Below are 15,025 nucleotides of genomic sequence, written 5' to 3' on the forward strand. Positions count from 1 at the left end.
TTGGAGCTGCTTCTTTTCAGAGCTCAGGAAGAAGTTAAACTAGTAAGAAGAAATGGAGGGCTGATTTAGATTCCTTCTCAACCATTCTAACTGCATGGGTGCTTAATAGGGATTCAGTGTTGACCCAGTCAGGTCTCCCATATTCCTGCCGCTGTTCCATCCAGATTGGTACTGGGACCAGTACAAGTATAAGCTCTCAAGCATGCTGAGGATTTTAACCGCAGTAGCTAGAAAATATTAAAATGGGTGGGGAGGGGGATCATAAAATGAAAAATTCACTGAGAGCAAGAAATGGTGCTGAAGCAAACTGCAGAACATTTACAAGTGGAATGATTGTAAATTAGTCTTGGGAAACATTTAATTTAATATTTCCATTTAATGACCTTGGCAATGGATAAAGGAATGAATTCATGAAAATTGCTAATGGTACAAAGTTGGGAGGCATTGGTGAAACAGAGAGGATAGAAAGATTCAGCCGTACTATATAACTTCACGGAATGCAGTAATTGAAAAGGAATGAAACTAGATAGTATAAAGTATAGGAAAAAATGCATTTGGAGACTAATATGAAGCTAACACTGCCAGTCTGCTTGAAACAGACATTTTGAAGATGGTAGAAGAGAGGAACCTGGGGATTTATTCATCACAGAATGATGATGAATCATGAATGTGAAATAGCTACAAGGAAAGCAAATGTGCTTCTAAGATGTATTAGGTGAGGCAACCCCAGAAAATGCAGGGAATTATTAATTCCACTGTGGAAAAGCATTTTGAATACCTTTTGCAGTTATTCTGACTGAAAGTAAACAAATCAAAACTAGAAGTGCAAACTAGATACAGACTAGGAAAAGAAAAGGACAAGTTTGCTTAGCTTTTAAATTTAAAGGAATTGTGTATTTTTAAACTTTCCACAATACTTTACTTTATTCTGCTGGATGTGCACCATTTTAATCTTGATGTTTTGATTCTTAGTCTTGTTAGCACTTATGGGTATTCAAATAAGAAGGCAGGAATCGTGGTTTTACTCGAGGTGAAACCAGATGATTCTGTAGGGACCAAGTTTCCCTTGAAAGCTTATTTCTCCAGTAAGAACCTAAATGGAATCATGATGGATCAGGCCTTAAGGCCAGCTAGTCCAGCATCCTCTGACCCACACATTAATCCAAGAGATATGGTCCATTTATAGGGTTGCTATATTTCAAGAGGTAAAAATCCAGGCACAAAAAGTTGTTGAGCCTGATATTCAGAAAAGTCTGGTTACATTCCAAAATTTACAAGTGGCTCTTTACTATTTGCATTTGTCTTAATTTTGGCAACTTCTTTGAGTGGGAAGTGTTTCCATTGTGACTATAATCTGTGCAATACAACCAGAGAACTAGGATTCCGGGGCTGGCCTCTTGAAGAGAAATCACACATATACTGTACTTTGAACTTTAGCCACTTCATCTCGACATGAGACACAATAGGACTCCTATCTTCTAATCTTGTAGAGGAGCACAAAGCAGAAGACAGCGAGGACAGCTTCCACTGAGCAAGTTGCTCTGAGAAGCAACACAATTAACAGGAGACTAAAATATTATCTTAAAGATTTCAAAATAGAGCATGTTTGTTCATGGAAATCATTCCATAATTCAGAGAGCAGAGATCTTCAGTGCCAGGGAGCAGGAAATATAATCTTTGAGATAACCATGCTTAGATAACAAGCTCTGTGTCAATTTATTGGCACCCTAGTATGCATCAAAAAAGTTAGCTGAATGATAGGTTAAGTATTTCAATAACAAGTTATAATGCAATACAATATCAGGCACACATATGCACATTTATAAAGGGTTGCGTTTTCTGAGCTTTGCGTGGACAGGCGGAGTCCCCAGATCCCGCGCGGTCCCCCCGTCATGTGGAATAACGACTCATGACAACGTGCTATGGGATTAAATTGGCCACAACTTTATTAAATTTCAAATGTGGGTAGACCTTGGCTCAGGCATTGGGCGTTCTCCCTCCCCAGTCCCCAGCCAGGGACCTAGGGAGCATCAGGGTTATCCAGTGTGTGCGGGGGGGGGGGGGGATGGGCCGGCTCTGGAGAACATGTGTTCAAGCAGAGATAGCCGCCCCCGTTATGCCGCCGCCACAGGGGAGAGTAATGACGACCTTTCGGCGTACGCCAAGACTACCTACATCTGAAAAGCCCCTTTGCCATCCTCCAACCAGTCAATCAGGCCATGCCTGATGTCGCTCAGCTAACGCTCGTTACCAAGGTCCAATAGGTGCACGCCGTCAGGCCGAAATAGCTCCTGCATGTAAACTTTAATGTTGGGGTGTTTCACGACCCGACCTCCCATGCGAGTGGTTGCAGAGTGCACTGCCCTATTGATTTTTTCCACAGTGTAATTAAGTCTAGTGGATTTGATGTTGCCCCGCCAATGCAAGCGTGGCAGAAGTTCGGACCAGAAAATCGTGATACTGGGGTGAGTGGCGTGTACGCTTTCCAGGTCTGTGATCGCTGTTTTGATCAGAATTATGCTTTTACGCACGACCAAGTCATTTTCGCAGAGGTGGAGCACAACCGCGTTTGGCGAGTGGCGGAACGCAAGTTCGTGACGCAACTGAGGGAGCAGGGCATCCCACCGCATTCCACGTTGTCTGAACCAGGAAATGGAGATCTTTGGCTGCAGACCCAGATGTTCTCCGCCTGGACCAGTGGTGGCATGGATGGCCGCCCAATGCACTATGCTGTGGCCGAAGATCCACACATGTTTGGGGGTTGAGCCTGAAAGAGAGGATTATATGGTATCTGTCATATCTGTATGGTATGGTATTCTGAGCTTTGCAGCTTTCTTTCAAGACTGCATTGCAGGTCTCATTGCAAGGTTATAAGAGACTTTATCTTTGTTGAAATTTGTGCATACTCTAGCAATTTTCATGGAAAGCAATGAAAGAGGTGTTTTAGATAACTAATAGAAACTAATAGAAACAGTGGGATGCAACCCACATTCCAGTATGAATTTAGGGTAGTGAACACAAAATAGGAACTCATGAAGGCTAGATATGAGAGAATGAGAACAATACAATGCACAAACTATGAAACATGAGGAAAAGGGAAGATTAAAGCAAGATCTAATATTTTGTTGGAGAACAGTAATTTTGAAAGAAGGGGGAATGTAGTTAAATATAGTAGAAAACCAGCTTTGAGCAACTGAACAAGGAAGACAATTGTTCTAAGTCTTGTGTACAGTAGTGTCAATAATCTGTTAGTTTTTAACATTAGTCTCATGTCCTCCTGGAAACACCATGTGCTCAGTTAGCACCAGTATGATCTCTATAATATTTGGCTAGTCCACAAAGAAGGCTTTTGTCTTGGTAAAAGAATTTTTGGTAAAAGTGTTTATGGAAAGTGTTCTTGATTATAGGCCATTTTGCTCTTGTATCATTTGTTCAATGACACAGAAGAAACCAAACTTATGTTACCTTTTCTTACTTAAAATAATGTAGACGCCACCTTTATTTTGCAAAGAAATAGCAAAATAGTTTATAAACAAATAAAACCAGAATGTCACAATAAAATCAGTTCAATAAAATAAATATACCAATCATATTAATCAGGAACTCTGGGAATTAATGCCCAGGAAAACAAGTACAATGGTACCTCTAGATATGAACGGGATCCGTTCCGGAGCCCCGTTAGCATTTAGAAGGAAACGTAACTAGCAATGGCACGTCTGCACATGCGCGCGTCACTTTTCGCCGCTTCTGCGCATGCACGTGATGTCATTTTGAGCGTCTGCACATGAGCAAGTGGCGAAACCTGGAAGTAACACGCTCCGTTACTTCCAGGTTGCCGCGGAGCGCAACTCGAACGTGCTCAACCCGAAGCGCATTCAACCCGAGGTATGACTGTACATTTTCAGCTGTCAATTGAAAAATCCCAAATTTGGAGTCTGCCTGATCTCCATAGGAGATATTTTCACAAGGTAGGCACATTTTGCAGAGGGTAGGTTCAGAATATGGAATGTTTCCACAGACAACTGCAAATGTACCAAATACTGGTATTCATGGTCAGGCAAATGCCTGGGTAAACACCCAAGCATTTGCCTGACCATGAATACCAGTATTTGGAAGAACTAAGTTTAGGATGCTAGTCTCCTGAATACAATGAAAAGAATATTTTCCAAACTGCCTGTCAAGTGATCTTGCCCAAAGTCTAATTTAGTTAATTCTTTGTTTGAGTTCTTTTTTTGTGATCTCATATTCAGTTTGAGTTACTGTTTTGCCTTTTCTTTTGCCAGCTCTGGCTTTTTCCTGGGAAACAAACAAGTAAACAAGTGGCTGGTGGTTAAATCCTTTTTTTGGTCAGTATTGACAGGTCCTAAGTGAAAAGTGCAAGCACGCTGATTCAATGAAAAGAAAATGTATAATGCAATTTAATCTGTCAAGTTTTTTTTCCCAAGGGAAGCAAAAATCTTTGTATTTGAATGCTTACAGAATATTTTAATCATAAGCTTTGGCTCAGAGTAAAATGTCAAAGTTACTGCTGAATGCTACTAAGTCTCTTTTGCTGCTGGGATGCATGGCTCTTAATCCCATTGGGTTATTTCCAACAAACTCATCCCACTAGCACAAAAACTTTCACATTGGTAATGGAACTTCCTCTGCTGTCTTGTCCCTGCACACACTCTATGCCCTCCCTAAATGTGCTCTAGAAGGTTTGGGAAACCCTCAGAAAATATTAGCAGAGTGGGAAAGGCATGGGGAGAGGAGAAAAAAGTTATTTTGCACAAGCAGAAGTCATTGCACTGACAACTTGTTGGATGAAACACATTAATTCAAAACAGGCATTGTTAAAATGATGAATTTTCTATGAGTTTGTTGCAAGCTATATGAAAGGGGGGGAGGTAAACCACTTCACCCACCATGTGGCAATTTTTGGTACACCTGGTTAAGTAAAATGTCATCAATTTAATTATTTCAGTTCCTTCTTTGATTTTTATATTTTTTTAAAAACAAAAACACACACGTTAGTGTAACTAGTTCAGCAGATCCCTTTTACTGGCATATTTCATTCTATGCATTGAAATGCTACATTAAGTCTGATGAAATGTGACTAAGTCAGTAATCAAAACAGATGGCAAATAAAAAAAATAATTGCATATAATAATCATTTTAGTGGACAATATATTTCCCCGAAGAAAAGAGGCCTAAACATCTCATTGGCTTGCATGAGCCATTAAATAGTCTTTTCTTAAAACATCTGCACAGTGCAACTTGTTATGAATCAAAAAGTGATATTTTTGCCTTCCTCCTAGGTTCTGTAGCCACAGCATGCCGTGATCCTGGAGTCCCCATGAATGGAACCCGAAATGGGGATGGGAGAGAACCTGGAGACACCGTCATTTTTCAGTGTGACCCTGGCTATGAGTTGCAAGGAGATGAAAGAATAACCTGCATTCAGGTAGAAAATCGGTACTTCTGGCAGCCCAACCCACCAGTCTGTATAGGTATGCAGAAACCAAGGGAAGACGCAACTGCTTTTCTGACTTTGGAAACATGTTATAGTTACACAGCCACAAAGCCAAAAGTCAATAGCTTATTGTTAATGTTGAATTAAACACAGATACCAGGGCAGCTCAGTAGTCCTTAATAGGACGGTGTTTTACCTTTTAAAGAAGGTAGATTTCTTGCACGAGGAAAGGAAAGAGGACAGCACCACAAAGAGACTAAAGGGGAGAAGCTCAATAGGTGCTGAAGAAAATTGTAGGTTTGTCATAAAAGCACTCCCAATTATAGTCATTACACCTAATGTGTTTTCAGTGTAGCTAGTCTTGATCAGAAGAAGAATTTCTTCTTTGTCTCCTGAGTTAAGGAGTCTCTTTGTCTTTTGGGAGACACGGAATAAGCTATTGATTCCAATGAAGAGTGGCTACACTGGAAGTGTGTTAGGAGCAATTACTCCAGTTGGAATAATCTGCAATGTTTCTACAATGGAAGGATGCTGTATAATTTTTCATGAAGGAATAAAAAAAGTACATTTTTTTCACCTTTTGACACTTTTTTTGAGGGGGCGGAGGGGAAGAGAGACTATCCCCATTTTTGTGACAGAATGGCAGAATGTTTTCACAGTCTTAACAGGCAGTTCACAAAGTCTGGGCTATTTCCAGATCCCACAAATAAGGCAGGTCAGGAGTTTCAGGCCCACATATAGTTTCAAGCAGGCAACTTACTCCATGAAGGTTGAGAGCAAACTAAACCTATTTCAACTTCTGCCCCTAGTCTACCTCTCCCAGGCTCCTCTAGAGACCCTGCCTGGCATATTTCCTGTGTTGTTAGGCTTGCAACAGCCTGAAGGTGGCATATGGTTCCTCAATCTCAACAGAAGGTTCCTGTGAGGATCTAGGTCAGGGGTAGGCAACTTAAGGCCAGGGGCCGGATCCGGCCCAATCGCCTTCTCAATCCGGCCCGCGGACGGTCCGGGAATCAGTGTGTTTTCACATGAGTAGAATGTGTGCTTTTATTTAAAGTGCATCTCTGGGTTATTTGTGGGACATAGGAATTCGTTAATTTTTTCCCCTTCAAAATATAGTCCAGCCCGCCACATGGTCTGAGGGACAGTGGACTGGCCCACAGCTGAAAAAGATTGCTGACCCCTGATCTAGGTTCTCACCAGCTCAGCAGACTTAGAGGTCTGGAAATGGACTGACTCCTTAGCTAGAGACTCTGCAGCTTCAAATCTTGGTTGCTGCTGCACTCTGGGGTCATGACAAAAACAGCTTTAGGAAGCTTCTAGTTGGGAAGGGACATCCTGAGAGCTCTGGTGCATGTGCTTTCATGCCCATGTCTCTTTGGATCTTAAAAACAATGGAAGCTTGTATTTTTTTTTTTTTAACAAGAGAAAAATGTATTTTAAAGATGTTCATTTTTTTCACCCACTAAAATCTTTCTGCAAAGTCTCTTTCTTGTAGAGCTTTGTTGTTGTTGTTGTTGTTGTTGTTGTTGTTGTTGTTGTTGTTTTCACACTGATGGAATTATACAGAGAATCATTTGCAAAAGGAGCTGGTTTGTTAGTTGCTGAAACACAGATCTTTATAAAAAATGTTTTTTAGTGAAAATTGATCATTTTGCCTTATTAGAATTTCTGTGAGAGAAATTTGTTGTGACATTTTTGTAAATATTTAATATGGGAGATCAGATTGTTCTGGGATGGGCAAACATCTAACAGCTTTGTTTTCTGTGAAGATCTGGAAAATATGATTACCCCCAGATGTGTTTAAAAACAACACCAACACACAACAAAGACTTTAAAGGAACTCTGCTTTTTTTTCTTTGGGTTTTATTACGTAAAAAAAGACATTAAACAAAAATAATTAAATCAAAGACACCCAGAAATTCACATCATGTTCTGCCAGTTAAAATTAAAATGCATGAGTGCTTTACTCCATTCTATGTATTTCCACCAGGCTATCTCATTTTAATCTGTTTGAACAATGGATTTGCAGCATCTGTTTAGATTCATGTTTTTATGAAACAGTGTGTTGCCGCAGTATTTTAGCCACTTCATCCCAAACATTTATTTGGTAATATTGAAGCTTTAGGATTGGTCAAATCCTTTAAAAAAAGCAAACAGCCTTTGAATATATAAAAGTATTTTTTGAATTTTGTGGGTGGTAATTATTCAGTACATATTCAACCTACAATAGTACAACTTAAAATATGCACCTGTGAAAATCAAAGGCTGCTGAAGCATAGGCATGCCACTTTATTATATTATACTTTCAAATTGATCAGCGCAATGTAGGTGCAAATAGGCTTGCCATATTCTCCAAACTAAAAAGTTGTTGAGCTTTTTTTGGGGGGGGGGGTGTCCACCACCGCCGATCCCACTGATCCCACTCTCACACAGGTACAAGATTCCTCATTCTCAGGTACACAAACAAGACACCACACACACACGGCCACCCAGACTGGAGGTTGGGGGGCAATTGCCTCTGGTGGCAGCAATTTGTATAATTTAGCTATGTGCTGTGTGAAGAAGTACTTCCTGATTCTCGCAACATTCAGTTTTCGTGGATGGCCATGAGTTCTATGGGAGATGGAATAAAATAAATTCTCCTTACCATGAGTCATTTTATACACCTTGCTCGTGTCTCCTCTTAATCCCATTTTCTGTAAAATTAAAAGCCTCAAATACTGTAAACTTGCTTCTTAGAGGAGCATCTCCATCCCCTTGTCATTTTGGTTGCCCTTTTCTGGAACATTTCCCAACTCTACAATATCCATTTTCAGGTGACGTTATCAGAACTGTATACAATGTTCCAAATATAGTTGCACTATCTATTTGTATACTGGAACTATGGTATCATTAGTTTTATTTTTTAATTCATTTCATAATGATCCCTAGCATAGAATGTGCCTTCTCCAAGGTTGCCACACACTAGGTCCACATCTTTATTAAGCTCTCTACTATGACCCCAATGCCTCATTCCTAGTTAGTCACCTCGAGTTCAGACCCCATGATTTTATATGTGAAATTAGGATTATTATTATTGTTTTCTTTCTGCAGGTATCAATTCACACTTGTTTCCATTGAATTTCATTTGCTATTTTGCTGCCCGTTAACTCAGCCTGGACAGTATTGTCAGCAAACTTGGCTACCTCATTGCTCACCCCTAACTCTAGTTTATGAACAAAGCACAGTTCCCAATACTGATCCTCAGAGGACTCCTCTTTCTACATCCCTCCATTGGGAGAACTATTCATTTATTCCTACTTCCCGCTGCTTAACCAATTGCTGATCCACAGTATAACATCTCTTCTTGTTCTATGACTGCTAAACTTACTTAAGAATCTTCGGTGAGGCATGTGACATTACTTGTGTTAACTAGTGCCCATTGACATATAAGCAGCAGCTTCAGCACTTCTTCTTGGAACCATGTTAGGGACAGAAAGAGTTAAACTTACTTTGTGGAACTGTTCAGGTTTACCCATGGCTGTAATTATATGTGTTAATTACAGTCACACAACTAATGTCAGATATGCATTTTCTCTAAGGCTATTTTATAAACCTGTATTTAATATACTTTTGCAGAATTGTAATAAGAGGTGGACATTTGATTTGGGGGACAAAGGCCACAACATTATTGAAATAACTATAATTAGCAGTAAGCATTAGGACCATCAATGAGCAGGCCTAGTTAACATCTACAGGGGAACTCACAAATCTTTCCTGCTACTCTCTGGCATCCTAGCATATAAAGGCTAGTGATGAAACCTGAACCAGTAGCTTTTATACAGGTCACCAAATATTAGCTGACCTTACCCATTTATTGTAATTCACCAATTAGTCCATATATTCATTATCTCTCCCATATATATATATATATATATATATATATATATAAATGAATGACATATTTTTTGCTATTAGATTTTGCTTGTTTGTTTTCATTTCTTGTTTGTCTTTTGGTTACCCCATTTTCACTTTAAATGATTATTACAGTGGTACCTCGGGTTAAGTACTTAATTCGTTCCAGAGGTCCATTCTTAACCTGAAACTGTTCTTAACCTGAAGCACCACTTTAGCTAATGGGGCCTCCCGCTGCTGCCACGCTGCCGGAGCATGATTTCTGTTCTCATCCTGAAGCAAAGTTCTTAACCCGAGGTACTATTCTGGGTTTGCAGAATCCGTAACCTAAAGCGTCTGTAACCTGAAGCGTATGTAACCCAAGGTACCACTGTATAACAAATATATAATCCTTAACATTTTAAAATATGGTTTCAGAAATAAAAAAGAAGTTACAATAGTAATAATAAGAAAAAAAAGGAGAAAAAAAAGAGACTTCCGGGGTGGCGCCATCGGTAATGGCGGATTCCCTCTGACTCGGAGGGATCGGCTCTGCGGGAATCGGGTCTGTACCGCTACGGCGAAGCGGGGACCCTTCAAAAATCACAGGCGGGTGAAGCCTGTGAACGTGGGACTCGGCGGGCACCTTTCGTGCCCCCCCAATTCGCAAAGGGACCCAATTACGGGCTCCGGAGCGAAGCGGGGTGAGTGGCGCGGTGCTGTGAGTCAACTGCTTCTTCCGTGGAGCGAAGCCGCACAGCCGTTACCGGAGAGCGCTGCCTTCTTCCTGTGACAATTCAACTACAAAAAGCAACTACCCGTGAGTAGGATAAATGGAGAGGGAAAAAAAGGAAGAAAAAAAAAAGACTTAATTTGGCACCGAAGCGGGAAGGCATAAACAGGAAGTCCGCCTTCCGTTTCTTGTAAATAGATTAAAGCAAAGAAGCTGTAAGCTAAAGACCTGGAAAGTCGATCGGGGAGGACTATAATCCAAACGTCAAAAAAAGTGATTTTCCCCCTTGGTTGCAGGAGAGGAGGGGGGAAAGGTTTGAACTATATTTTCCTGCAAAAGAGAGGGAAGGAAGTAAGAATCCACTGCTTAAAACCTGGGAACGGGCTGCCAATGGACAATAAGACTGCCGTATTGTGAAATGCCCTGTCTGTGACAGAGACTTTTTGACAGCTAGCTCTGCAAAGGAGATACATTGTTTCTGGTTGTCTCCTCCTGATCTCAAAGTGACTGAGAAGTAACTGAAATTGAAATTGTTGCTTATTTGGTGAAATGGGGGCTTAAAAATAGTTACTTTTTAAAGCAACAAGTTCTGACTGTTACAGTGTCCCCCTAGAGGAAATCTTTGAAATTGTTACAACTGGGCCAGGGGAATTTTCCACTTCAAAACAAAGTATAGCCGTGAGATTGACCTTGGGTTCCAGCTAAAGTGTTATGGCAGATGGAAAAGAAAAAGTAGATTTGTTCCAAGACAAAACAACGAGATCTGGGAAATCCTGGCTGCAGCGAAGAGCATCAGCATCTGGCCCTTCTGCACCATCAGCGGCTGCAACTATACAATCTAAGTCAAAAGCTATGGCATCTGAGGATGTTTTAGCACTTGCACTTGGCAAAATAAATGAATCGCTGGAAAAATTAAGTAAACAAGTGGCTGAAGCATCAACTAAAATTGATCAAAACACCATAAGCATTAACAATCAGGGACAAAAGGTGAACACTAATACAGAAACAATAGAGAAATTGTTACAGGAATCTACTTCGACCCAACAGATCGCTGAAGAAGCTAAGGAAAAAGCAGTTGCGGTAGAGGAGAAGATACCAGTCATACACAGGCAACTTGAGGATCACAGGTCGACGCTTTCTATGATTGAATTGAAGGAGAAACAAACGAACTTGAGGATCAGGGCTGTGCCTGAAATAGAGAAGGACAGTCTGACTGACTTTCTTACGCAGGAATTTGCAGACTTTGGAGATTTAGATTTGGAGAAGGAAGAATTTAAGATAGTGAGTGCTTTTAGGCTTGGAAGAGGGGGGAAGAAGAGCAGGGTGAGAGACTGCTTGATTACCCTCCGAACAAAAGAGGAGAGAGACAAAATTTTGGGCCTGCACTTTCAGAAGACCTTGGAAATACATCAGTCAAGAGTGGAGATTTTTAAAGATATTCCGAAATACCTTTTGGATCTTAGGTCCAACTACGGTGACTTGGTCGCCCTGTTGAGAAGCAACAGAATCATTTTCAGGTGGGAATTCCCCCAAGGTCTATCCTTTAGCCTTAAAGGAAGAAAGATAAAAATAAGATCAGTGGACGACAAAGAAAGATTTTTGAAAGACTACGGAGAAGACTTGCAGAAAGAATCTGGAGAAGAGCTAAGTGCATTGGACAGAGAACCGACAGACAGAAGACCAAAACAAAAAGCATCGGACAAAGGACTATTAAAAAGAGGAATACTAGATATAGCTACATTACCCTTTGGATTGGACTGCTCAGAGAAAGTGACAATAACACCACTGACAGAACAAGAACAGACACTTGGTGCAGTTGGAGGAAAAGCAGAGTAATTACATCATGGCTTTGCAACTTTTAAGCTGGAATACTAATGGTTTGAACTCCCCCCCCAAAAGGAAAAGAGTCTTTCATTTATTAAAAAAGGAACAATTGGATTTGATTTGTTTACAGGAAACACATGTTGTAAGGCTACACAGAAAAGTATTGATTAATAAAAGACTGGGTCAAGAGTTTATTTCATCGGACAAAGTCAAAAAAAGGGGAGTAGTGATCTACGCAAAGGAAAGTCTATCACCGAAATTTAGATTTAAAGATGACCAAGGAAGATTCGTGGCAATTGAAATTCAACTACAAGGAGAGAAATTCTTGATAGTAGGAGTTTACACACCAAATGAGAGGAAATCAGATTTTTTTAAAAAGTTGCATGAGACTCTGATGGACTATTTGGATTACAATGTGATTATGATGGGGGACATGAATGGAGTGGTATCCACAAATATGGACAAGGCACAGAGACAGGTAGTTATTAAGGACGGTAGGCTACCGAAAACCTTCTTTGAGATGACTGACAATTTGGATCTAGTTGATATTTGGAGAACAAAGAACCCCTTGGGCAGAGAGGGAACTTTCTTTTCTGAAGCCAAAATGACATGGACAAGAATTGACCAAATTTGGGTAACTAGAGGACTGGCTCCAAAGACAAGAAAAGTGGAAATTTGCCCTAAAACCTGCTCCGACCATAATGCTGTAAAGATGGAGATGAAACTAACACCAATTGGCTCTTTCAGATGGCGGATGAATGACACCTTGTTTAGGGATGAAGAAGTGATCAAGAAGACCCAAAAAACCTTGAGAGATTATTTTGAGATTAACATGAATACTACTGTTGAAAAAAGAGTAATCTGGGACGCAAGTAAAGCGGTCATGAGAGGGTTCCTGATACAACAGAACGCAATAAAGAAGAGAACCCAAAATGAGAAGAAAGATAAAATTCTGGAGAAAATAAAGGAAGGTGAGAAGAAACTGAGAGCAAAACCAAAGTCGCAAGAGATTTTGAGAGAAATAAAGTTACATCAAGTACAATACATGAAAATGATGAATCAGGAAATAGAATGGAAAATTAAACAGATGAGACAAAAGACTTTTGAATCGGCTAATAAATGTGGGAAATTGCTGGCCTGGCAAATGAAAAAAAGACAAAAACTTAATACTGTTACAAATTTGGAAGTGGAAGGAAAGAATATACAGAACCCAGTGGAGATTAGAAATTGTTTCCAGAGGTACTTTAAACAACTATATACACAAGGGCCACAGAAAGAAATTGACATAGATCGATTTTTGAAAATAAATGGACTACAAAAAATCTCTCAAGAAAACAAGCTAATGTTGAATTACAAAATAACTGAACAGGAGGTAGAAGGTGCCATCCAGAATATGCAATTGGGTAAATCTCCAGGACCGGATGGTTTAACTTCAAGATACTATAGATCTCTGAAAAGTTGGATAATACAACCACTAAAGGAAGTTTGTAATGAAATTTTGGAAGGAAAAAAAGCACCAGAGTCGTGGAAGGAGGCGTACATCACACTTATACCGAAAATTGAGTCTGAGAAGACACAGCTCAAGAATTACCGCCCCATATCTCTCCTTAATGTGGATTATAAAATTTTTGCAGATATTTTGGCTAAAAGATTAAAAAAAGTATTAGTGGAAGAGATACATAAAGATCAAGCAGGCTTTCTCCCTGGCAGACACTTGTCTGATAATACGAGAAACATAATTAACATTTTGGAGAAATTACAAGTGAACATTAATACCAAGGCAGTTTTGATATTTGTGGACGTGGAGAAAGCTTTTGACAACATTTATTGGAGTTTTATGAAGAAGAACCTACAGGGGATGGGGGTTGGTCAAGGTTTTGGAAATGGTATAAGTGCATTATATTCTGAACAAAAGGCCAAACTAATTGTTAACAATGTGGTGACGGAGGAATTTAAGATAGAGAAAGGGACACGACAAGGTTGCCCAATTTCCCCATTGCTTTTTATATCGGTCCTGGAGGTCCTTTTAAATATGATTAGAAGGGACCAATTGGTTAAGGGTATACAAGTCAGAGCTAAACAGTATAAATTGAAAGCATTTGCAGATGACTTAGTATTGACATTACAGGAGCCAGAATCTAGTACTAAAAGAGTAATAGAACTGATTCAAGAATTTGGTCAGGTTGCAGGATTTAAGTTGAATAAGTTAAAAACTAAGGTTTTAGAGAAAAATTTAACAGCGATTGAGAGAGAGAGGTTTCAGAAGGAGACAGGATTAACACTGGTTAAGAAAGTGAAATATTTGGGGGTTAACATGACTGCTAAAAATGTGAATCTATTTAAGGATAACTATGAAAAATGTTGGACTGAAGTGAAAAAAGACTTAGAAATATGGTCAAATTTGAAGCTTTCACTGCTAGGCCGTATCGCTGTGATAAAGATGAATGTATTGCCAAGAATGTTGTTTTTGTTCCAAACACTGCAAATTTTGGACAAAATGGACTGTTTCAAGAAGTGGCAGAGAGATATTTCCAGATTTGTCTGGCAGGGCAAGAAGCCCAGAATAAAATTCAAAATACTAACGGATGCAAAAGAAAGAGGTGGATTTGCCCTGCCAGACCTTAAACTTTACTATGAATCAGCCGCATTTTGTTGGCTGAGAGAATGGCTGCTTCTTGAAAACACAGACATTTTGGATTTAGAAGGTTTTAATAATGTATTTGGGTGGCATGCATATTTGTGGTATGATAAGGTCAAAGCACATAAAGCATTTAAAAACCATATTGTCAGGAAAGCATTGTTTAATGTCTGGACAAGATATAAGGATTTACTTGAAAATAAAACTCCAAGGTGGCTGTCACCGATGGAAGCGAAGGCTCAGAAAAAGCTCAATATGGAGGCCAAATGGCCGAAATATTGGGAAATTCTGGAACAAGAGGGAGATAAATTGAAATTGCAGAGCTTTGAAAAATTAAAAAACAAAGTGCGAGATTGGCTTCACTATTATCAAATAATGGAGGCATACAATTTGGACAAGAAAATTGGCTTCCAGGTGGAAAAATCAAAACTGGAAACAGAACTGTTAGATCCTAAAGTTAAGAATTTGTCAAGAATGTATAACTTGCTGTTGCAATGGA

At 39.7% G+C, this 15,025-nt stretch overlaps 1 protein-coding gene across 5 annotated transcripts in view; it reads left to right on the forward strand.

Annotated features, from left to right (window-relative positions):
- CSMD3 (CUB and Sushi multiple domains 3) overlaps positions 1 to 15,025 on the forward strand; it is a 578,955-nt gene that overhangs the window by 406,404 nt on the left and 157,526 nt on the right. For all 5 annotated transcript variants that reach the window (XR_013988260.1, XM_081012460.1, XM_081012461.1 and 2 more), the window contains one exon: positions 5,301 to 5,492. Coding sequence is in view for 4 of the 5 variants with exons in the window: in XM_081012460.1 (XP_080868586.1) it covers positions 5,301 to 5,492 (192 nt within the window). In the remaining variant the exon portion in view is untranslated. The remainder of the gene's footprint in view (positions 1 to 5,300; positions 5,493 to 15,025) is intronic.

The sequence above is a fragment of the Podarcis pityusensis genome (genome assembly GCF_964106645.2).
Source record: "Podarcis pityusensis genome assembly, chromosome: 7".
Taxonomy (NCBI): domain Eukaryota; kingdom Metazoa; phylum Chordata; class Lepidosauria; order Squamata; family Lacertidae; genus Podarcis; species Podarcis pityusensis.